Genomic DNA, 24,538 nt, shown 5'->3' with positions numbered 1-24,538 from the left:
AGCCGGCATTCGCGCCTATATATATATATATATATATATATATATATATATATATATATATATATATATATATATATATCCTGCGAAATACATCTACCTGCCGGCTTAATGACCGACCGACCAACGCGAAACCAAGTTGGGCTGAGCAAGGAAAGCTTCGCTTGAAGAAAACAACTTCGCACGTCCCACACTGTCCTTGCAATGTCTGGAGCATGCGATTCTCCATCGGTCTAAAATTGATCTTCCTCTCCTTCATCGCAGCGGTTAATCTGATTTGCCATAAGAAGAAGCCTAAAGTAAATGTCGAATGTAGCGCTCCCAAAGTTTCCATTTAGTCCGCTAAGGACAGCTACAACCGCAGCGCCTTAGACCTCTTTCATGGTACCTTGTTTGTCAGTACACTGAGTATATGTATCAATGCAGACAGCCCACAAAGAGGCAGCAAGTGAAAGTAGTGGTTACATGGTTACATTCCCACGGAACTGATATTTTTTTCAGTTTTCTATACTCTCAGCGAAGGGGCGTAGGAGGTGCTTAGGTTTCAGAGAACCCAGTAAGTACGTGAGTATTAAGAACTCATCACGACACCGCCGCTTCAATTCCGACGAAAAGCAGCAAAATGTAGCGGCACTAATCAAAAAGTAAGCAGTAGATGTTTCAGTGCATTCTACGACCATCCGTCTTAATTGCATCGCTCTTTTCGTAGTTGCTTGAGTGTAACAGCACAGACCGACAAGGGCGTACCATTAAAGTCCAGCAAGTTTGTTTACGTACTCACGGACTTGGATGGTGCAGCACATATCCTATTCCCGGTTTCTTATTTCCCGGTAGACAGCGTCCCTTCTTGTATGCTTTCTTTTTCTTATTGTGACGTGTGTTCGCGTGTTTCTGTTCTATGAATTCACAACTCATGAAAAACGAGCTTCTCATTACGAGCTAGATTTGACTGTGTTTTTTTTTTCCCCGCGGTGTTTCGTTGGTCGTTCATCTCGGGTTGCCTGATAATGCGTGCGCTAAGCAGGCGCCCATTTACTCTCGTTTGCCTCTAGGACATCGATTACCCATTAACGACTTCCTCGGTTCACCGCCGCGAAAATCGCGCTGCCAGCAGAATCATTGACGCTTGAGTTCCTTTTTCCTCTTCTGCCCGCATTCGCGTACATCTCCTCCCCCTTCTTGCTTTCTTTTGTATAATTGTTTATGCAATCTTTCTCTTGGTTACACGTCCTTCGTCAGTTTTTTTTCATCTTGCGACCGCAATTACTTTTTCAAGCATTAATGGCTGTGACATATGGCTTTTTCATTTGACATTACAACTCACGACTTTTTACTACGGTCGACCTCCACTTCATCATCGTCGCGCCTATAGAAGTACCACGCACTTCTGTGGCTCAAACCATCGAACATTTCTTTGTAGAATGTCGCGAATTCCGGGTTCTGAAGAAACGGCTTCGCAAAGGTCCTATTTGCCAGCAAGGGCTAGCGCCCTTACGCTTCCCGTGATATCCTCTCTAGGGCCGTCTGCACTAGTTACGGCATTATGATACCGTGTTTAATTTAGTTAACAAAACTTGAATACTGTCATGCTAATATTCTCGATGTCTTTTTTCTCGATGTATGTACATCAATATAAGCCCCTCCTCTGTTTTATGTATCCCTGAAACTCCTAGTAATTGTTCAGAAAATGACGCTCCTTCTCAGTCAACATTCATTAATGAATACGATTATCACAATAATCTCTTTATTTACACAATGTATTTATCATATTTCATATCTTTTTGTGACTACCGCCCGTTTGGGACAGTTCCCCGTACTGGTTTGGGCCATAACTTCCGACACCAATCAACCAACCAGTCTGTAGCGAGGTGGAGTGTCACGACAAGATAATGCTGTATACAAAGACATCTCTTCTGTTCATGTTGAATTATAGAGACGGCAACAAAGGGTACGGCAGCTATGAGTGATACATAACTGATTGTCGTTCTCGAAACGGTAGAAGAGTTTCCTACTTCTTTTTTTAGCTCTGCTAAAGGCGATCATGGTAGCATATCTGTGTTTGTGTTGTATCTGACACACCACATTAATTAATTACGGGGTTTTATGTGCGAAAACCACTTTCTGATTATTAGGCACGCCGTAGTGGGGAACTCCGGAAATTTCCACCACCCGGAGTTCTTTAGCGCGCACCTAAATCTAAGTACACGGGTGTTTTTGCATTTCGCCCCCATCGAAATGCGGCCGCTGTGGCCGGGATTCGATACCGCGACCTCGTGCTCAGCAGCCTAACGCCATAGCCACTCAGCAACGACGGCGATTTGACACCAAATCGCTCGTCAGTCACGTGACAGCCAAGCGAGTTGAAACATGCAGTGCATAATAACTTCAATTTAGAGAAACCTAACAATGATCATGAGCACTAAAGTATAACGTTTGTTGGACCAATAATTCGAATTAACCTTCCAAATAACATTAAATTTCACTTACACTGCATGGTTGAAAAAATGTTCTGACTGGAAGGTAGGTTAAATTTCTTCAAATTAGTACAGTGAAACGGTTCTTGTTAGGTATTGTCTGTATGTTTTGCTACGTTATGTTTCTGCTTTGTAGTGCTGTATAGGTATTTTTTTTTTTCAATATGAAATTTTAATGATAGCGCTTTTTTTTTCTTTTGCAAAGCGTGCAGTGCACTAGGCTTTGTCGATGTTTTACTTTAGTCAGTGTGATCTGCCATCTTATATTTTTCCCTCTTTCGCTCCCTTCTTTCCCTCACTATCTATATATATAATTTTACAAGTATTAAGAGCAATAATAATAATAAGAAAAAGAATAAGAAGAATAAGAAGAAGAGGAAGTACAAGTACAAACAGGAAATGGCTTGCTCCGGAAGACAGGCAGCACTTGCGACCTTCCAATGATACCTCTCTAAGCCTAGATATGTTCAATTTTCAAACTACATTATGTAAGACATTTGCTAACCCTCTCGTATTTTTCTTTGTTTTTTTTTCTCGCTAACGATACGCTGAGTACTTACCATCGTCGGCAAAAACAACCTTCCTGACTTCTTTTCTTTCTTGTTCTTCTTCTCTCTTTCGCTGAGTTTGTAAGGTGATTAGACCGATACCTATTACCGATGCGGATCGACGCGGTGAAAACAGAAACGCCTTCGCAGTGCAACGCAGCCAAGTCAACCTCAGTCACGCCATCTGCCGCATAATTCCGGTACAACGCCGAGGGACGTGTGTCCTCAAAGATCGCACCTTGAGGTCTCGGAGCCCACGATGAGAGATGTATGCTCTCCGGGATTGAGAGAAGCTGAATGTTCGCAGTAAACGTCGCTAATGGCGTCGTGAAACGTAGAGGCGGCTTGGCCTTCGAGATTGCCGCGCGGTGGACCCCGCGGAAAGGGCGGTGCGCTCCAACAGGCGGCGCCTGCGAGGGCGTTCCACTTTACGTAGCGCATCGCTTCCACACAGTGTCCATGGTTTGTGGGCTCCTGGAATTTTACATCTGACTTCATTTAATTTCTCACAAATGTACACTACACAATTTGCCATGAGGAAGGCGATGCTAAATCGGCAGATTAGGCATTTTGATTGGCCCCATCTCCTTGATCATTCGACAGCAATCAACAAAGCAGCTTAGTCAAACACGTTTCTAGAAACAATGGTGAAGAAATAACACGAGCAAGAGACATAGTGGCAACACAATAAAATATAATAAAAAATGGGGGTATTGTTTTCACTGACAGTATGGGTATCATTTAAAATCAGGGGTGCTATTCTGGAATTTGTCGAATTCTGCCACATGTTCGAATTTGCAATCTGGTAACTTATCATTGGCCCAGAGGGCCGCTAGGCATTCTCTAACTGCTCAAAATGCCGCCATTGCCAAGTTCGACTATATAGCGGAATTTCGCAGTGTCCCTTGTAATACTTCGGTATATACAGGTTGTTTCAGCGAATTCCTTCAAAATTTTTTACAGGTTGCCTGTGGCAAATGGCTAAATTCTAGTTTTTGAGCCACTCTACTCGAAGCGGCGGAGACTACTTGCACAAAAAATTGACGGGCAAAATTGACGAACTAACAAGAATTCACTAATTAACTCTTTAGTTAATTAACTTACGACCCGCACTGCAATTTACAAATTCTAGCACTGGGCTTCACAAGGCGGATCCACTTGGAACGAATTCTCAGGCCGACACCAGTTTCAAGATATAAATTCGCGAACTTTGCGGAGAAATGCATTGGCGTTCCAGTCACTTGTGTGCTTCAGTGCGTGAAACGACGTTTTGTGAACAAATTAACTGGAACGCCAATTCGTTTTTCCGCAAAGTTTGGTAATTTATATCTCTGAACTGGTGTCCTCTTCAAAAATCGTTCTAAGTGAATCCGCCTTGCGAACTCCATGGCTGTAATTAGTAAATTGCAATATGGGTCATAATGTAATTAGTTAAAAACTTAATTAGTCACTCTTTATTAATTAGTCGACCTTGCATCTCAATTTTTTTAAAGTATTGTCCGCCGCTTAGAGTAGACCAGCTCATCAACTAGAATTGTGATATCTGCCACAGGCAACTTTCAAAGATTTTTGAAAGTATTCGCTAAAACACAATAAGGTGTCGGGAACCGAGTGGTTTCAGCGGAGCGCTAGAACCAGAGGATCAGCGTAGCAGGATTGGATTGGAAAAACTTTAATAAAAGTCCTGCAGGACGCACGTCAGCGCGCAGTGCGCGTCTCCCACGCAGTGACCGACAGGGAATACCTGGCGGCCGCTGCGCGAGCCTGCTGGACGGCCCATTGCTGGTCTTGTAGGAGCGGGCTTCTTAGGGTCTTCTCCCACCTGTCGGAGGTAGAGTCGGGCGGAGCGTTTCTGCACTCCCAGAGCACGTGTGCGAGTGTCGCCGTGACCCCGCACGAGGGGCGCGCATCGTCTGGGTAGAAGTCCGGGTAGATTATGTGTAAGGTGGCCGGGTTTGGATAGGTATCCGTCTGTAATAAGCGTAGCGTTTGCGCCTGCGGCCTGTTTAGTTTGGGGTGCGGGGGCGGAAAGAGACGTCGCAGCTTTATTTCCGTCATCTTTTGCAGCGCAACGACTGAGAGCGACGTCAGTGGGCGCTACAAAGGCATTCTGTTACGGATTTCCTTGATTAATTAAAAACGCAGAGTCAACTGGGGTGCAATGGGAACCTGCGTCCGACATGCTCAAGCCACACTAGCGCCCTTATCTATTGTTTCCGTGTGGATTTGCAGTCTTGTAGTAGTTACAGAGCTGGTTTTGCTCAAAGAAGAGCCTAATTAGCGGTGAGGTTTGGTGCAAGCGTGGTTCGCGATTCGTGGCCGTTCGTATAGCATAATCGGCCAATCGGAGTCTCGACAACAATACACGAGATGTCCATCACACCGGCCAATCTTCAAAGGGGTTCATACATGCACACAGGTTTGTCAACTGGGTTTATAACAAACGGACACCGGGTATAGCTGGCCTTAACAAGGCTGAAAAGTTTTGTCGACGCAGTGCGTTACAACCTTTGAAACACAATCCATGGGCCTCTGGTGGGTGCAGAGAGAAAGCAATATTCCTCTATGTCCATGGTACCCTGAAACGAAAAGTTTGAATTTGACCTAAGTAAGCCAAATAGATGCAATCTCCTGAATTTGGGTTAGTGAAAATATAGCATAGACATGACCCGTATTCTTTGTCGATAACTTTCGGAAATGCTTTCACTCACTGTCTTTGTGACGTGAGGCCCAGCGCGACGCATCATCGGAGTAAAGGCATTACTTCAGTCATTGGCTTAGCCAATTAACACATAGTGAAATTGATACCCCGTGAAGGTTATCTGCTTGGAATAAGGTCCGACTGGGCAGAAATAAAATAAAGGCTTTGCATGTGCAAGGTACTTGAGAAGTCTTTTGGCAACTTACTAAGCGCTGCCAAATGGCTTGCGAAACGCGTCGATATCTCTGCGTGAAAGAGGCTTCCCACCCATGAGAGAGCTTGGCAAACAGAAAGGCACTCGAAGGCCTGTTTGCAGATGTAGGCGGGAGCTTTCCTGTAGTGTTGGCTAAACTAATTATAGTGTGCACTGTACTTTTTTTTTGCCTGCAATGTATACACTGCAATTCAGGAAACATATATTAAAGCAACAAAAGCAAACAAGATTCGTACCTGATGAAATGATGTATAGCTTATGCAGAAAATTCTCCTGAATAGACTTCTATAAAGGACATGTACACAAAGTCAACATTAGCAATAATAAAGAATACTCTAAACTAATGTGTTAGATTTGTCTGCTTTAGAGTCTCCAAGGGGTGCATTTTACAGTAGTGTGATCTGTTTTCTGTGCGGTGTCATTCAATTGAGAACTTAGTGCTTCAATTTTTTTTTTCGCGAAGTTGACGATTCTTCTTTTAATATTTAGAGGCCCTAAATAAGGGCCTCAAGACAGCGACAACTGAATTTATCCATTCGTTCCCAGTGCAGTGCGATCAACGTGATTAGAGCGGAAGCAATTCCACTCCTCACGAGTACTTGAATCGTGCTTCTCACCTCTTGCGAAGCGCCCAGCTCGAATCGATACTTCAGCACAAGCCTGGCCACGGCGTACTTCAGCTGGAGGAGCGCCATCCTCCTGCCGACGCAGTTGCGTGGTCCGATTCCGAAGGGTACGTGCGCACACTTTTTCAGCGCAGACGAGTTCTCCGGAGAGAATCTGGAAAGCGAGACCTGTTTAGAAGCTGTGACTTTTTCGTTCACTCAGAGCTGTGCTGAAATTACGGAAAAGGTGTGCTGGTGGGAAAAGCGTAGTGAACCTCCGGCGCCATGGACGCGCATGTGAATCCGCTTGCTTAGGTCGCGTTCCGGCCGCACGTGACCAAGTCCTTGGGAAAAGCGATGAGGGCGCTTCAATTGAAAGAATATGAACGCAGGCGTTGGTAGCCTACCGGTGCCGTGTATCGTGTGCGTGCGCGCGTGTGTGTGTGCGCGCGCGCGCCACGGGTAACCCTTCAAAACCCCGTTATTTGTCAAGAAGAGATTTCTGCAAATTGTGCCTTTTACAAACCTTCGATTTCGTGCTAGTTTTATGTTAGTTACCCCCAAAGTGGGTGAAATCGGCCAATAGTGCTGTAAAAAAGTGCGTGACTGAACCTCCGCCACGTATGGCAGCCCACTGCTCTATGCATGCTTTTTGCGTGCCAAGGTCACTCTTTGAAAATCCTGACCCATGCGCCGCGTGCCAGTTTCTCGCATTCTTTTCGCCTGTCAGCTAGCGCTTTAAGAGTCTTTGTTAGACTACACTGGCGTCGGAATCGGCCGACATTTTTAGTCATACGGGTACCTACGAAATGTGTGTAGCCCGCCTATAATGATATCGTATTAAAAACAATCGTATACCTATATGTAAATATATGTTAAAGAACACCAGGCTGTTGTACTGAATCCGGAGCTTCTCGCTGTGGCATCTCTCATATACCCAGTGTTACTTTGGCCCATGAAACCCCATCAGCAAATGACTAATTTCACCTTGCTGTCACCGGCGCTGCGGAAAAACTACTAGCGTCACATGCTTACCTTTCGGGATCAAATTCTTCAGGATTGGGCCAGAAACGTGGCTCCATGTGAAGATGATACTGTGGAATTATGAAGCATGTTCCTGCTTTGAATTTGGTACCGTTGTAGACGAAGTCCTCTTTCGCTTGCCTCGTGATGGACCTGAAGCGCATAATGGGTTAACTTTGGTGCTGTTAGGATCACCGCGTTTATTGATCACAGAACTGGAGCCGCATTTCCTGTCTTAAACATGCAGCTCAATAAAGACAACACGCTGGTTATTCTAAGACCTGACGCAACAGAGGTGAGGTGGGCGTAATTAACAACAGCGCATTCCAAAGGAGTGCCACACAAAAGCACGAGCCGAACAGGTTACGTATAGTCTTCGGTGAGTGTTCAGAAGCCAATGTTGTAATGCCAGAACCTGTCGCTGGGTCACGGCCCACGCTCTTCTAACTGGAGAGCGGAGAGCTGTAACTCTCTTCCTAAAATGCTTCGGGGCTAGCATAGTTGTAGAGGCCCAACCGAATAGTAGGTTACCATGTAGCAGCTTCCATCAAGCCCGCAGCGACTTCACAATTGCTACAACTGCGTTGAAAACAAGGGTAAAAGCGAATTGCATACGCACGTCGGAGCCGGTGAATACCGACGCAACGCTTCATCGATTACTTGACTGAGATACTTCAGTCTTCTCGTTACCACCATGTAATCCAGTGACCCCTACAGGAAGAAGATATAATCACATTATGGTATTTGGATTGTTTATAAGACACGTTTATGAGCTGAAAGCTGCATACACTAACATCAAGAAAAAGAAAAGTTACAGCCCCTGTGTATGAAACGCCACTTGAAGGACTTACGACGGCGAAACTAGGTTTCCTGCTCACCAGGTGTCACTTGAAGTTTACGTTTATCAACTTATGCAAAACCTCTGCACTTACAGTGATGATGTTTTGTGGGGCTGTCTATCATGCACTCGGTGAATGATGGCTCGTGCATGTGGGATTTCTGTGCACGCATTTGCGTCTTTTTTTTTTCGCAATTTGGTTCATTTGCTTTCCTCGTGGTTAGGAATATATGACACACGAGAGAGTAATAAGATGACACTAACAAGAGCGAACACGCTTGTTCAGTATGAATTAGCATTACAAGTATAAGTTGCAATACCCTGCAAAATTTGTGCAATCACACATCTCGGAGGTACATATGACACACAAGGTGCTTCGGACAACATATTTCATGAACGAGTGCAAATACAAATTATAAATTGCAAGTAAATAGCCGAGAGCAGAAAACACTTGACAATCGCTTGATCGTCAGCGCCTGTCTTATGTAGATTTTAGTAAAAGTAAGTGACAGCTTTCGCTGTGTAGCAAAGAACTTTCCAATGGGTTGCTTTAACACATGCCATGCTTTTTTAATAGTTTGATGGAGTAGCCACACAAGTCCAAACAAAATAATGATGACATCACTCACCGAAGCTGAGATAGCGTCGGCCGCTTCCTTCCTGACTTTCTCCTGAATTTTCGGGTGCTTTGCCAGTGCAAACGTCACGTAGCTTAGAGCTGAAGCCATTGTTTCAAACCTGCAAGAATTTTCACACGACTAACGCCAACTTGCAAAACATGCGTAAACCCCATGGCGAATAACGTTAACAGTGAGGTACAGTAGTAAGAAGAAAATCTAAAACTGTATTCGCGAAGCAAATGTCCTCTTTCAAGGATCAGACAAAGAAATCTTATGTTGCGTTCTTATTTTTTTTCTGTATGAGGACTTTCTTCTCATAAAAGAAACGCGCGACCAGAAATGAATTGATATACGTTATCAGCTGATCAGCTAAATTGCACAAAGTTGAAGTACGTCGACAGAAAGGTAAGAAAAATGAGCAGAAGCTGCTGCTAAGGTTTCGTGATTTTTTATTGAGTAAATCTCGTGAACAAAACCATTACGCATGAAATACATAAAAAACAAAACAATTCGTGGTTTGCTTACATACAAGAAAAACGCGGACTAATGTAGACTGTACTTTATCAAAAATGCGCGGAAAGCGCAAGGAGGATGAGAATACACGAAACAATTATCGCTACCCTGCAACGAATAGTGTAGCAGCATTCACAACCACTTCTTGTACAGTCAGCGGCCGCGTCTTGGAATTACCTGCGCATGAAGAAATGAATAACATGTCAATGGAATCAGTGCCCCGAAAAACTTATCTTTCAATAACCATCCAATCAGCTGCTAATATGTGCTTTTGTGTGTACAACGCATGCGACAATGGACAACCGCTTATTCAGGGTGTTTCAGCGAACTAGGGCCAAGTATTAAAAAAGTAAACATAGGGGCTACGCGTGGCGAATTACCGCGGTGTTGTTCTGAGGTGGCGAAAGATCGTCAATACAAACGTTGCAGCGCTTGTTCGGCAACTTCGCATTATTTCATCTATGCTAAGCTAACTGTCCTGTTTATTTTTTTCTAGCCTGTCTTTAAAGTGCGAGACATCTTAAAGAATGCCACGTGACTGCCGACTAAAGCGCCACGTTTCAGTGCCCCCAAATGTAAGTTGAACGAATTAGCAAAAGCTGCTCCACACAAAGAGGCCGATTGAACAAGGTATTGGCGACTTATTAGTATTAGTATTAACAACTGGAAGCGAGGAAGAATGAAAATCACCATTTGGCAAAGCTGTGCTTGAGAGGCCTGTCGGCTCGTCAGTGTACTCCGCGTCAAGAAGATTTTGCAGCATGTCTTGTCTTCTGTACTGCTTTCGAGAAACGAAAATATCCCTGTAAGCATCTTATAACATCGAATCAAGCCTATAGGTATCATCATATTTTTGTTTCATTTATTTATCATAAGCGCTCAAAATATTTGCGGAGGCAACATAGCAATAATAGCATAATTCTTAAAAAATGTAAAAAAAATGTAAAAAAACTTGGCGGATTTGTTTAACATAACTGGTATCATCATGAAGCAATGCGAGACGTGACATTAGAACCAAACAAAAAAGGAAGAGGAAAGTATAGTACTAAAAAGGGTGTTTCTCGTTTGTCTTTTTTTAGCTGCGCCAAATGTTTAACAATTGCCTATTCCATACTACACAATTCTAACGCCTATCCAGTAATTTAGTTCAAGGGTTCGAAGCGTGCTATCTGTCACAGAAATATTTATTTTTTGAAACTTGGAGCAGCTAAAAAAAAGACCTGGTATAATACTGAATTATCAAATATCAGTATACCTACAATAAAAGGCCCACACCGAGAAATTTTCGACCCTTCATAGCTTTCTTTGTAGTATCCTCTTTTAGTCGTGCTTTGATAGCGTTTCGGCATATAGATGTCGATGTGCAAAAAGGTGAGGCCTGCAGACAGGACACAAGAGAAGAGAAGTGGACAACACGAACGCCGACTATCAACTGAAGGGAGCACTGAGGCAAAAAAAAAGAAAGAAGACACAAAACTCATCTGCACAAGCTCTGGAATGGTATGACCACGTGTCAGTAGGGTACACGTGCTGGTCTACGTGAGAGATAACTGTTAAGGCACTTAATCTCTTCTTTATGTAAAGTAATGAAAGGCTGACTGACGCACGCACGCATCATAGTTGATAGTCGGTCTTCGTGCTGTCCACCGCTCTTCTCTTGTGTCCTGTCTGCATGCCTCACCTTTTTGCATAATGAATCCTTACCAACTAGCTCATCTTTCTGTCGTTCTAGATGTCAATTTCTCGCAATATAGAAGCCGTGTGTAACAAGTGTGGCCTCACTAAGCTGAACACAAGACCAGAAATAGATATAATGGCAGTTGGGTCATAAGTGCTGGCATATCCTAATTTTTGTCATACTGTCGTGGCAATATGCTTTCGGGGCATATACTTTCGACTAACTCGGTCTAACCTTCGTTCCGCGTAAAGGTCGCGCATCTGTTTATTCAAGTCTAGATTACTAATTTTATACTTATTAACTCATTCTTTGACTCCTGACAAAATATGTCTGCGAGAAAACGTTCGCCAGCATGTTGCACTCCTGTAACGTGTCAAGGCGAAATCCTGCTGCACACTTGGTAATGTATTAAGTTATACGACCGCAGGGGTCAGACTTGTTGCATGAGATAACGAGCTGGAGTGTGAAGTAAACGTGTGGCAAGTCGTTGTCTGCGAGCTTTTGCCTGCTCTTTTGCGTGCTCTCTACATGGCCGTCACGCATCGTCGCGTTTGCTGCTTTCGTAGTTCGGCTTCTTCGGGTCGTTTTCGACGCTTAGCTGCGGCTTCGCGCGCTCGTATAACGGGGACACACTCGCGCCAACGACGTTTGTCTTCGACTTTGCGTTGCATCCTCTCAGCAAGGGATTGAAACGTATACTGTTCTGTGTGTTGTATGGGTGATATCAATGAATGTGTGCACTGTCCGCCTCACTTTGCTGAGCGCTTGTAGCCTCAGTCTTACAGGGGTACGAGCAACTACATTTTTGCTTGCTTAAGAGGGCATGAGCAATTGCTGAGGATGATAGTTTTTGTACCATCGGATTGGACCACGCGTTTTTTTCAAGGTCATCGGTGGTATGAGGCACTTAAGGCTCTCGCCTTAAAGAGGTATCCAATGCCCAAGCAAGGATTTTTATCGTAAACGACGGGTAATTCCCGACATAAAACTATGTCATATCATATAAATGTGTGTATTGATGTTTCACATCAAACCAACAATATGCGCGTTTGTGAGTCCACATGAGCGTGCATTTTATTGCTCCTTTTGTATTAGCCTATAATTAATAATCGGCATAGCTATTACGTACGTTTCACCAACGAAACACTCAGAGTCATAACTGCGAGAAATGTTTCTCTTTGCCATGCTCTTTTGAATGCCACAGTTTGAGAGATTCAGAATAACTGTGATTTCTTCTGTTGTTAGCTCAGTCATGTTTTACTTAGTCGGCGCTACGAGGCCTCACTCACAATAAGAGAGTCTAATAAATATTGTCATGGGACTGAAAACGACGGAATTCCCCAAAACGACGAGTTTTGGTGAATTCCTCAGATGCAAATAACATAGAAGAGGCGTCGTGGGGACTACGACGCCCCCTTGGTTTGTGTTTCTCCTGTGCCGCCGCTTGCGACATGCAAAATATTAGCCGTAAATAAGCATTTGCTATTTGCTTGTAAGAATAAAATCATGGTGGTGGATTTTCTGCATCCACGCCATGGTCATCGGCTGTGCTGGCGCACACTGCGAGGGTTAAGTCTAGTATGTGCAATCTGACAACTGATGCATCAAAGGTAGCGAAGCTGTACCATCGGGTTATCGCACCAGTCATCGAAAGTACAAGAGATTGGTTTGGGGGCTCCAGGCCTCGGTCTAACGCTGCATGATTTGAGCACAGTCGGGGCTGGCTGTTCTTAACTGTCAGCCTTCGCCGCTGAAGCCGTACAAACTGCTGGCTGATCTGGAATGTGGAACCACTATACCTCGACGTGATAAACGAATAGAACGTATTACTAGATTTAAAAAAAAAGCGTTCATGTGAGTTGTCTGGTATCTGAACGATATCTATCTATCTATCTATCTATCTATCTATCTATCTATCTATCTATCTATCTATCTATCTATCTATCTATCTATCTATCTATCTATCTATCTATCTATCTATCTATCTATCTATCTATCTATCTATCTATCTATCTATCTATCTATCTATCTATCTATCTATCTATCTATCTATCTATCTATCTATCTATCTATCTATCTATCTATCTATCTATCTATCTATCTATCTATCTATCTATCTATCTATCTATCTATCTATCTATCTATCTATCATTCAAATATAATCAAGGCGCTCTGACTGATCAATTCATTGATAATTATGTTTGAAAGCCAATTTGGGGCTCCGACACACGTTGCGACTGCATTCACGTCTTATGTCGACCATGCCGTTTCACGCAGGCCTTTACCACCGCGGCCACCATAGCCACGGAAACAGTTGGTTTAATTCGAAGCAGTGTTGCCCACCTTCGAGTGGGCGAAGTCGGAACGGGGTCTGCTCGGAAAGAACACCTCTGAGGACAAGAAATCGGTTTCCAACAAATGTTAACGCACAACCAATAAGCAGCGGCGCTGCCGCTATGATTTCAAGACTTTCTCTGAGATCCGAATACTAGTGGTCGGTTAATTAGGAAAGGTCATTTCCTGCGACAGGTAGGCATTACCGCTGGGTTGTTTCTTCTCATGTTCACCAGTTTTCCCGTTTCATCTGATAGCTCCTGAAAGGTGAATTCTCCAGCAGCATACGCGAGGAAGTAGAAAGGCTTCATAAGCGAGCCGAACGTCGTTGTGCTCTCTGAAACAAACGCAAGGAAAGCATGAATGTTTTACACTAAACAAAGCTTCCAGCGGGCCACGCATTTGCTCGTATTCGTTATCCTCATTGTCCCCTTCATTGATGTTGCGCACATTCGTGTGCGTCACTCGCTTAAGCCAGTTCCTTCCATTGGGCCACAGTCACAAAGGTTCTCGGTAATTGAACCCCCTCTGTACTAATTGTGCCCTCTTTTCCTTTTCAGTAGGCTGAGTAGTGCTACCCCGCCGCAGTAACTTAGCGGCTATGGCGTTCGCTGCTGAACACTAGGTCACGAGTTCAATCCTGGCTGCGGCGACAACACTCTGATGGAAGGGAAATGCGAGAACGCTCGTCTTCTACTTAGATTTAGGTGTACGTAAAAGAATCCCAGGTGGTAAAATTAATTCGAATTCCCTTATATAGGCCTTCCACCTAATCTTTCGGTGCATTCGTTACAAGGCAAATATGCTGCACCAGGACAATCAAAGGAACTTGGCAAAACAAGCAAAAAAAAAAAGTTCACTTACGGGCAATCACGTGTAAGCATCCCGTCATAAGGCCTCTAAAGGCTGCTTTGGCGACGACTATGAGAGGGTGATCGGGCTTTCCGAGGAAGTGCTCGTCGAGCCCGAACAGACTTCGGGTGACGCACTCCATCGAGAGCTCCTCGTATTTCGACAACACGTTCACTTCTTCGCCCGAATCGGCGTGCTCGTCCAATAACTTCAAGAACGTGTCCACTTTTTCCTTAATGCTGGGCATCATCTGCAGGGCGTTGCGGAAGTAAAGAGCTGCGTATTAGAGAGAAGCATTTCGTTCACCGGCACTGGCACGGAAAGAGAAAAAGACAACTACGTCTGCGACCATTTCTTCTGCGTACGTTATACTACTTCGTAACCCGTAAAGGAACAAAATTACCCGCCGAGGCAGCTCACTGGCTATGGCGTCATGGTGTTGACCACGAGGTCGCGGGTTCGGTTCCTGGTCGTGGCAGCTGCATTTCACAGTGCGCGAAGTCCGAAAATGTTCGGGCCCATTAAAACAGCTCATGCGATCAAATGATTAATTCATAGCCCCGCCCAACGATACCTCTCATCTTTCCCGCCTTTGGATGTTAAACCCTGCAAACGAATCGATCCTAAGAACTGATTTTGTGTGCATTTCAACCGTTCTCGAAACTTAGAATAAGCTTCAGCCAGGTTGACTATCCCCGGTAGACTTTTTATTCTCTTCTTAATCTTTCCCTCCCCTTTCCCCCAGTGTAGGGTCGCCAACAGGGCTCAGTCCTGGTTGACCTCCCTGCCTTTCGTGTATCATTTTCTCTCTCTCTCTTTCTTCAATCACGTCCAGTATAACTGTGCTTTGATCCCCATATGTTGCAGCCCACTTTCTTGCTGTATGTTCGTGCTCAATAAAAGAAGCTAAAAAACAAAGCAGGCGGTTATCTCTTTTAACGACTGCTTCTCAAGATTCCGAACTTCAAAGAGCATTAAAGCGTTCGTATTTCGCTTCTTTTAAAAAGAAGGCAAGCTTACCGAAGCGCATGTTTTCGGTGAGGTGGGTCACGAATGATTTGTTGGCTGGCTACCTAAAATATTTTAGGTGCCGTAGGGGTCAAAAGCTTACAGACTGCTGAGTCTCACAAAACGCTCACTTATTTCGCTGCCTCTGGTATTCCTGATAGCATGGTATTCTCATATCCAGCCTGCTTTATAGTACAAAAACCTGCTTTTGTAACCTGAAGTGAGGAAACGTAGGTATCTGTGAATGCCAGCAAGATAGTGTTTTACTGGCTACGATTACAAAATGCTCTAAAATTAAGATTTTTTTCTCAGATTCCGTGCTCCGTCCGGGTATATTTCGTCCGGATATATAAGAAACCCATGCAAGTTGTAGTACAACTAAATGTATAGAGCAGATCACATGCACTCTGGGAATCGAGGTTATGCGAAGCATTTCCCAGATACCTGTCTATCCAGTATCGTTTTAGTCTCTGCAAAGCGTCACCAGACGGGTGAGCATGTCTGTCTAAGGCGAGCAATCGTGTGTGTGATGCGTGCAAATGTGACGAGCGGAATGCTTGTCAGCGGACGTATCGCAATGAGAGGTACACACCACGTGTATCTAAATACATTCAGGAATAAGTTATTTAAGAAAATCAAGGAAGCCGTTCATTGTCATGTGGTACTCTGTTATAAGGTCTGTGTGCCTTTGGAACATCTACGAACCGGCATTATATGTGCATATAGGTTTTATGCCACGATTTAATGTTTTTATATCCATAACAATGTGGCACTTACTGGCATTGGATTCGTCATTCAAAATTGCGTGTTCTGTAAGCCGGAGCATCCGGTTGCATGTACCAGAATGCTGTAGTCTAAATTTCAGAAATTCAATAAGGTATTGAATGTACTACACTATTCCATTAGGTGGCCTGCGAACCGACATTGTATGTTCAGGTTTTACATCATGATTTATTGTTTCGTTACGCATAAAACAGAGTTGTGGTGACTCGCATTACTTAGTCGGTTGGAATTTGACCCTGTTATTCGGCTCATCGTAGGAAGAATACAGCCCAAAAAATGTTTCGCATTGGAAAACTTGCTAGAATTTAAGCTTCGAGAAAAGAATGCTCTTACAAGCTTGAGCTTCGTTGTTGAGAAACCATAGGCCACAGAATTTCGGACGCTTTTCCAGCGAGGTGCACTTTCGTGCATTATGGATCGGCCCAAGATTGGATGCTTCGAGTCCATGGCCATAATGATCTGCGTGAAAAAAGCGTGAAACATACGAAAGCCATCGTTCCTGCGCATATATTTGTGCAAAAATCTTGAACATTATTTCATAAAATTTGCCCTTTTGGTGCAATCACCCACGCAGATCCTGCGTGCCCTACATAGATTTGGTCTCGTACATCACATGGCGTACGTGAGTTGTTTTTTTGAACGGATCCTGACCAACCGTACGCGCCTTATCTCGGCATTGACCCGCAGTTCGCCTACAGACAGCGTGCCCCCGCGAACTCGGCAACCACGTTGAATATTGAATAACCCACTGTTATACTTACGTTGCTATATTTTGGACTTCTAAGAATCTTGTGCTTGATTTGCTTATTTATTCCTAGTTCTCACCTATTTATTATCTGGCGTTTGCTTATCATCTTGTCATCCTCATGTAATTCAAACACCCCATATAATGTACCAAATATATTCTCTCGATCGAACTCTAATAGAAAAAAACCACGGGTCATCTCGACACCTAGCAAATGAACGAACGGGAAAGTGGCGTCCACCCGTATAAACGCCTAAGCAGTGAAGCAATCGCATACATCATATTATTTAGAAAATATGGCTATGGGCAGTGTGAAATTCGCAGTGTCAAAGAAACAACCGGACTCCCTGTCAATTTCGCACCCATAGCCATGGTGTCGCACCAATTAGCAAGAAAATGATAAAATAATATGGCCTAGCTTTTGCTCTTGAATACAAAATTTTTCCTGATCCGGGGATCGAACCCAACGACACAGCCTATTCCGCACTGTCACAGTGCAACTGAACTAAAAGGGGCTTCGCATATCGGAGGGTAATACACGTTATAACCCTGTCACTCCATCCCCCCGTAAACTCCTTTTGACTCGTCCTTTGTTACCATCAGGGATATGCGGTCAGTCTCATACAGTCGCCCTTCCGCTGAGGGTGATTATTAGAACTCGTGAAGAAGGAAGGTCGTCGATCTCATTTCGATGACTGAAGTGAGTACATTCTTCACAGACTTTTTAAGACGCAACTAAAAAAAATAAGAGTTTTCTGACTTGTTTTGCTTCATTTTTGGCCGCGTCAAGAAAACAGCAAGAACAACAAACATCAATAGCTATACAACGTGGCACACAAGAGGGGTAGGCGCAAGCTGGCCAGCGTCACTATGTTTAGCGAGTACACTTTAATTTTGGCAGACGTTGCTAATTTTCAGCATGAGAATATGTATTTTGTTTTGTAGAAACTAATGACAACGTTGGCTAAAATAGTTAAGGACCTAATCATGTAAGAAATTTTTGTACCCGTTCCTAAAAACCAAACAGAGCGTAACACAAGCCTTTCTTGGCTTGTGCTAAAATCTAGTTTGTGGCCATGTGAAGTTTGCCACAGCTTCCTTGAGATCAAACTGTTGAATAAGTGTGGCGCTCCCTTATCGAAAGGTAGTTCACGGTTGGTCATGGATAGAGCTCTTCATCAGCGACTAGAAACTCAGGAACCCTCAATAAACAGTGAGAATTGAGGAACAATGAGAATTACGAGAAACAATAAACAAATCCGAATTGTCCACCACCACGGCATGCCCGATTATTTTCGCACTTCAAAGCCTCGTTGCAAGTGGCGTGAATGGTGTCATTAGGAGTCATTAGGCTTTTGGACGTGCTGTTTGCAACATCATGATTAGCGCAAATAGGTACTGTTTTATAATGTTTTATCTATGCTTCACAGCGCTCTTCTCACTTCTTGTCGTCAATGCGGAATATATTTCGGAATGCGGAATACATTATTCGGAGGAAAAAGAGGTGGTAACTCTGCTATTATATACGTTCTTTCGCTAGCTTCAAATCGGAATTGTTTTCCCCTTTCCAATTCCCCCACTGTAGGGTAGCCAACCGGACGTTAGTCTGGTTAACCTCCCTGCCTTCTGCTTTTCTCTTTCCTTCCTCCTTCAAATCAGCATTGGGTGCTCGTGTTTAAGTGGCGCCATATTTTCTGACGATTCATTCAATTTTCTATTCTTTTATTCACTTTGTCCTTCATCGTTGGCCCTACGAAAAAACCGTGCCCCAACCACATGGGGCTCGGCCACTTGGTGAAAAAGGGGAGAAACGAATACAATCGGGGGAAAAGAGTTCTTACAGAGCACGCCCCCAGAGTTTAAATACACTTTCATCTTACTTCATCTCCTTTGTTTTGAGTGCCGATCAGGCGTTAAGGAAAGGAGGGCATAGGCCAAAAAATTTCGCAGCTATAAGCAGTGAGTTATTTGGTCATAAGTGATTACCAATTGCAGACTTGAAAATTTTAGCGTCTCGAATGAAGACTATGAACGTGGGTATAGGCATAATGATGGGGATAAATGACTCGGAAGACAGGTTAGTTCTATGATCAAAGCGAAATCACACGTATTTGACAGGGTTAGAAAAGAAAAGAGCAACCATCAAGAGCGCATGAGCAGTTCGGAAGTTAAACTGGTTTCTGGTTGAGCAAACAAACAGCTTATTCTTCATTTCCATGGCAAACTCGGGGAATCATTTGAATATTTATCATTCTAACGTCTGGTGACCAGATGAAATCTTAGATCCTAAAATGAAGCATAATTATTATTATTATTAATAATAATAATGAAAAGGTGTTTTGGAAGTTTCTCTTGCCATCGCCTTAAAAAAATAACCTTCTTTATCTGATAAAAACAACCTTCTACGCAACAAAAGGTTAATGCACATATGACCGGCATTTCGTTCTCGCGTAGAGTAAATTGCGGATAAATATTTGCGCCTGCGTGCGTGTGGGCGCTGGTTTAAGCATTTAGCGAACGGATGTTTCGCTGCGACAAGTGACTAAATTATCATAGGAGTAGTACTCTCGCAACTCACACCACGGTCCATGAAATTCTGGAAGTTTCGGACACCGACGTACTCGATGAAGTCAAGGTCCTTCAGCGCCACAAACGGCACGTCACCATTGTAGTACCTAGGAGTGTGCGGAGAGAAAAGTTACAACACGGTCACGCAAATTTTTTAGGCAACAGAAATATCGCAACAAAGCATCGGTGACGTGTCGACCAGCTCCTTCCTTTTCAGTTACTGAGCCTTGGCACCTTTACGTCGGGACGTAACACTTTTTAAATATTATTTCACGCTGGTTGCGACGCGGCACCATTAACTTGATGACGCCTTTAAGCGGTCAGCGTTGGGCAAGGCAATAAGATATTCTTCCAAATGTGTGTTTTAATTATTGTTATTTTCTTTGAATGATATTAAAGCGAAGCTTTCTGTGTCTTACCCCCTGCCAACATGATTACATTTATTGGGAGGACCGCAAGATAAGTGTCGCTGAAGACAATCGACAGAAATGAATTCGTCGAATTATACCGACCTTGCGTCTCAGATATCGTCTTCGGCAAAACGGTCATGCTTGTTTGGTTTCATTGAGGATTACAACTAATTATTTGCCCTAAAACATAGCTGTAGGAGTAAAAGTAATAGCTTGTCTATGTGGATAAGCGATTGATCGAGTGTTCTCAGCTGAAGTTGAAGGTTTTAAGAAGTACGGTTTCAAGCACTGAGGCAGAGCGGGGAACTGCGTTGGCATTTTTGACAGTGGCGCGTTGCTCATTCGCCCGCGATGAGCTAGCAGCCAAGAATCCAAGCTGACACGCCCTCAAGCTCCGCACAATCAGCTTGATAACGGAGCGAGGGAGGCGTTATGCGTTCCACTGCTAGTACGAGTGATGTGCGCGCGTGCGCTAGCGTTACCGCAAAGCGTTTGTATGCAAATTACTAGCATGCACCTCTCAGAGCGAATTGGACTGTAAGCGTTTTGCTGAAGGTCGTTAGAGTCCCGTAGAGGAAAAGAGTCCCGTCTACGACTAGAACGCTTTCAAACGATCACTCATTCTCAAGCACGTACGTGCTGTCGACTTGGGTAAATACGGTGTGATCACACTGTAAGATCATTTTTGGTCATAATCGATGGCTATTATCTAAGAATAGAACAGGTAAAGTGGTTTAAATAAGGTGCACAGTACCCGAACACGTCACCATACTGTCGAAACCATTTCTCCAGGACCTTATAGTGTGGCTGCAAGAAAAAAAATATGGCGCCAGGCTTCCGTGACTCTTGATTCTCCTAACTCAGTAACTTCGAACAGCGCTTATCAGCCCCGACATCGGAATATGCTTCTAGATCTCCACGCGAGATTAATAAGAACGTATGTTTGCACAGCGCAAAAGACGTTGAGTGAAGGAAGAACACAACACACCGCCTGTGTTGTGGTCTTCCTTCAGTCCTCGTCTTTTGCGGTGTACAAACATGTCGATATTGAATCACCAATTCGCCCAAGCTTCCACACTGTCAAATGAGAACGCCTTCCTCTTTCTATCTCCTCCGGCGCAAGATAAAAACATCAAGACAATAAATCTGAAAAGTGCTACCTTTAGTATACTTCTGCAAACTCCCGGGCATCTCGGGAAGGTTCCTTCGAAATTTATAAGCGTATCGTTTGCATGCAGCGGAAAGCGCGCGATCCGCAGAACACCATTCGTTTGCAAGCATGGCCTGCAAGATGTTTGCAACATATTTTCCAGATGGAGTTACCTTTGACTGGTATTCTCGTATGTTTCCCCAGATAAGGCTTGGCTTTGGGCCCGGTATGCCGAGCTTCTTGAAGTAGGAAAAGTGACGCCACCGCCATCTGAAAGAACGGAACACGCACTTGAATGAGGGGGCATTCTGTTCCGTAGCACCTGAATTAATCACTTGTAGGCTTTAACGCCGCAAAGCAACATTTGGGCCATCTGAAACACCCTAGTAAAGTGCTCTGAATTATGACCTTTTTGGGACAATTTACTCGCGCCTACGCCTTAAAACGCGAACTTTTTTTTAGCGTTTTGCCCCCCATTCATGGCAGCTGCTAGGCCACCGGTCAAGCATGCGCCGCAGCACATTTCCATGGCCACTGAATCACCGCAGTGGGAAGCCCATTTTCTTCGCTATGAATGCTGCGAATATCAAATTTTTGCTTATGCCAGTGTTTTTTTTTTATGTTCTCAATATAATTAAGTGTTATTCTTAGACAGCTCTACACTTCGTTTTTTTCAGGTCGGCAGAAAGATAATTGCAAAATTGAGTTGTTTTCGGCTGCTAACCAAGCAAATAATTTAGTAGAACTCATTTTCATTGCTAAATGCTAACGATTACCGTTATTAATTCAGAACCTTTTAATTAATAAAACATGACTAGCCATCCGGCCTGGCGAAAGGGGATGTTGAGCGAAGCTATTGCGAAACTACCAAGACAGCTACTGATGGGGTATGCATTGATTTATTGATGGTTCGAACGCTTGTTTTGAGCTTGTCCTTTATTAAAACGTAAGCTGTTTTGTGTGTTGTATGGGTGGTTTCAATGAATGTATGCACTGTTCACTTCACTTTGTTGAGCACTTGTAGCCTCTGTTTTACGGGGGTATGAGCCATTGCATTTTTGCTTGCTTGCGGGTGTATGATCAACTGCACTTCTGCTTGATTACGGGAATGTGAGTCATTGCTGATGATGACAGATGGTTGTTTTGAGCCTGTTCTTTACTGAAACTTATGCTGTTGCGTACATTGTATGCGTGATTCCAAGGAATGTGTGCACTGCTCGCTTCACTTTACTGAGTGCTTGTAGGCATTGCATTACGAGGGGCATGGGCCAATCCATTTTTGCTTGCTTAGGGTGGGGGGAGGGGGAGAGGGAATGAGTGATTGCTGATGATGACAATTTTTGTTCACTGACGGTAACGAAAAATGCCAAGTACCGAGAGGCTAACAGCTTCACTGTAAAAAGCCAGTAGCTCTTAATCCTCATACTTTAGCCCACATGAGAGGAAAGCTTCCTTGAACAAGTAGTAATACCGCTTCGCTCTAGAGAAAGAGAGAGAAAAGAAAGCTGCATTTTGATGTGGTTTGGACAGGGGTGAATCCCCGTGGTGGGCGGAGCCCACAGTCTAGGGCCCCAGCGGCGGTGGCAGCACTTTCGACTCTGGTGATCAGCTCCTCCAATGGCGAGCTGGTGAGCCCCATCTCCCACTGCCCCGCCTTGCGTTTGGGGGGTGGGGAGTATTGTGGTTTTTTGGCTGGTACATGTGGTATGGTATAGAGTAGTTCGCTCTGTACAGAAAGGATACACGGCTTGATAAAGGGTGGGGTACATCGCATGTAGGAGAGTGAGGTGAGGCTATGTGTCGGTCAGGAGTTGCCTCCAGGCAGTGCCTTCAGCTCTGGTGAGGGATCGGTGTGGTGGCGGCATGGTTCTTCTAGAAAGGTGATAGTGTCATAGGAAGTGTGTAGTGCTTGTGAAATAAGGTCTTCTGTTGTCTCTCGCAAGGTCCACTTGCAGTGATATTGAGATATTTTCTGTGCACGACGGTTCCCGCGGACGGCTTCATCTGCTGATGTCCAGATTATTGTGGTGCGGAGTATTTCAATAAGGTGGTTGAGGATATGGCATGCTACTTTATGCAGATGGCCGTTCGCATAGACTCGACATGCTGATTCACAATCTGTATGTCTATTTCCTCATCCTCTCTCAATGCGGAGATGGCGAGGGCAATGATGGCCACTTCTGCTGCAGCGACGTTGTGCGTACGAATGGAGGCTAATGCCAGTTCCTCGAGTCTGTGTCCTGCCACGTTGATTATTGGGCCTTCCCCATTAGAGTACATTGCAGCATATATCCAGCGAGCAGTAGAGAGAGGCCCTTATCCTTTTTCTGTTGATTTTGCTTATGCATTTCTCTTGCCGAATGGATAATGCGAGTGCGTGTTCTTTGTTGAGGTAGGGACTTGAGGAGTGCTTGTCGACCGTTCGTTTGCGTCACCGGGTATTGCAATCTTCGAAGAGTTGTTCTGCCTGTTATATTCGGGTTGAGAGGGATGATTTGCGCATGTTGGTGTGTTTCACTTAGTTCATATAAGGTGTTGTGGACGTCCCGATATAGAAGCTTCATTGTTCCCGTGCCTGGAGGAAGGCCGAGGGCTTATTTGTACGCTTTCCGTAGTAATACGTTTAGTTAGACGTTTTCTGTTGATGTTAGATTGAGGTAAGGTGTCGCGTGAGTGTCTTTGCTGACGATAAGGGTCTGAGTCAAGCACAGTAAGTTTTCTTCCTTCATGTCACGGCTGCGACTGGCGACTGTGCTGATCATGCGAGATACGGTGTAGGCAGTTTGTCTTAGTGTGTTTATAGTGTGGTGATTGCGACCATACCTTGCATGTGAGCCTCTAGTATGCGGAGTGTTTGCACTCTGGATATAGGTTTTTGTTTGAGGTGTATTTCAATGATCTTTGTACTTGTGCTTTTCTTCTGGATTTCCTTTTGAGGACGAGTAAGAGAAAATATGCCAATGTCTGTGTGCGATGCCAACATGGAGCTTACAGGGGCGGCTGTTACTCCTGAAATACGGCTGGCTTTAGCGGCATATGTATATGTGTGTTGCTACAGGCTGTGTTCTAAAGTCTAGAAACCCAAGACTTACTTATTCGCTATAAATTGCAAGGTGAAATAAAAATGGTTTTCAAAGCAAAGGACTTAACTACTCTAAAAAAACGTTCCTGCTTAGTTCAGAACACGAATATAAGAGAAGATACAATTTTCTTTCTCAGTGAAGTCATGCCAGATTGCAGAAAAGTCAGTGTGCATGCGCATGAATCCATCTGTATAGTTGAATGATTTGTGGATAATATCTAAGTTCACTAAGATTATTATGACGCACTATCGGCTATGCCAAGTTGACGCGTGCATGCCAGAGCGTTATCAGGTGTTTTTATTTGTCAGGATGTTCATTGCACATCCTTATACAAGATGTACTTTTTTAATATACAGGCTTTTTCAGCTAACTTTAGCCAGAGTTTAAAAATTTG

The 24,538-nt window shown here is 44.0% G+C and overlaps 1 protein-coding gene across 1 annotated transcript; it reads right to left on the bottom strand.

Annotated features, from left to right (window-relative positions):
- Positions 1–5,102: 5,102 nt before the first annotated feature.
- On the bottom strand, positions 5,103–23,341 carry LOC139057697 (cytochrome P450 6B1-like). The gene is made up of 14 exons (XM_070536433.1): positions 23,133–23,341; positions 21,235–21,331; positions 20,666–20,718; positions 19,512–19,608; positions 16,522–16,647; positions 14,410–14,647; positions 13,752–13,882; positions 10,224–10,311; positions 9,641–9,710; positions 9,030–9,138; positions 8,182–8,273; positions 7,575–7,715; positions 6,552–6,714; positions 5,103–5,598 (listed from the first exon to the last, which is right to left on the bottom strand). Exons 1-14 carry the CDS (start codon positions 23,339–23,341, stop codon positions 5,521–5,523), a joined length of 1,692 nt encoding a protein of 563 aa, XP_070392534.1. The 3' UTR covers positions 5,103–5,520.
- Between the last annotated feature and the right edge of the window lie 1,197 nt (positions 23,342–24,538).

Source organism: Dermacentor albipictus, chromosome 3, assembly GCF_038994185.2.
Source record: "Dermacentor albipictus isolate Rhodes 1998 colony chromosome 3, USDA_Dalb.pri_finalv2, whole genome shotgun sequence".
NCBI classification, from domain to species: domain Eukaryota; kingdom Metazoa; phylum Arthropoda; class Arachnida; order Ixodida; family Ixodidae; genus Dermacentor; species Dermacentor albipictus.
The sequence above is the reverse complement of the archived record's forward strand: the minus strand, read 5'-3'. Positions and strand labels throughout refer to the sequence as shown.

Bases quoted from the DNA above. Each gene is read 5' to 3' on its own strand.
- LOC139057697 (XM_070536433.1), bottom strand. From the start codon at position 23,341: ATGTACTCTAATGGGGAAGGCCCAATAATCAACGTGGCAGGACACAGA. The intron at 21,332-23,132 runs GTAGCATGCCAT...CCGTTCTTTCAG, and splicing joins CGAACGGCCATCTGCATAAA to ATGGCGGTGGCGTCACTTTT. The intron at 7,716-8,181 runs GTGCGTATGCAA...TATGCGCTTCAG, and splicing joins CGGTATTCACCGGCTCCGAC to GTCCATCACGAGGCAAGCGA.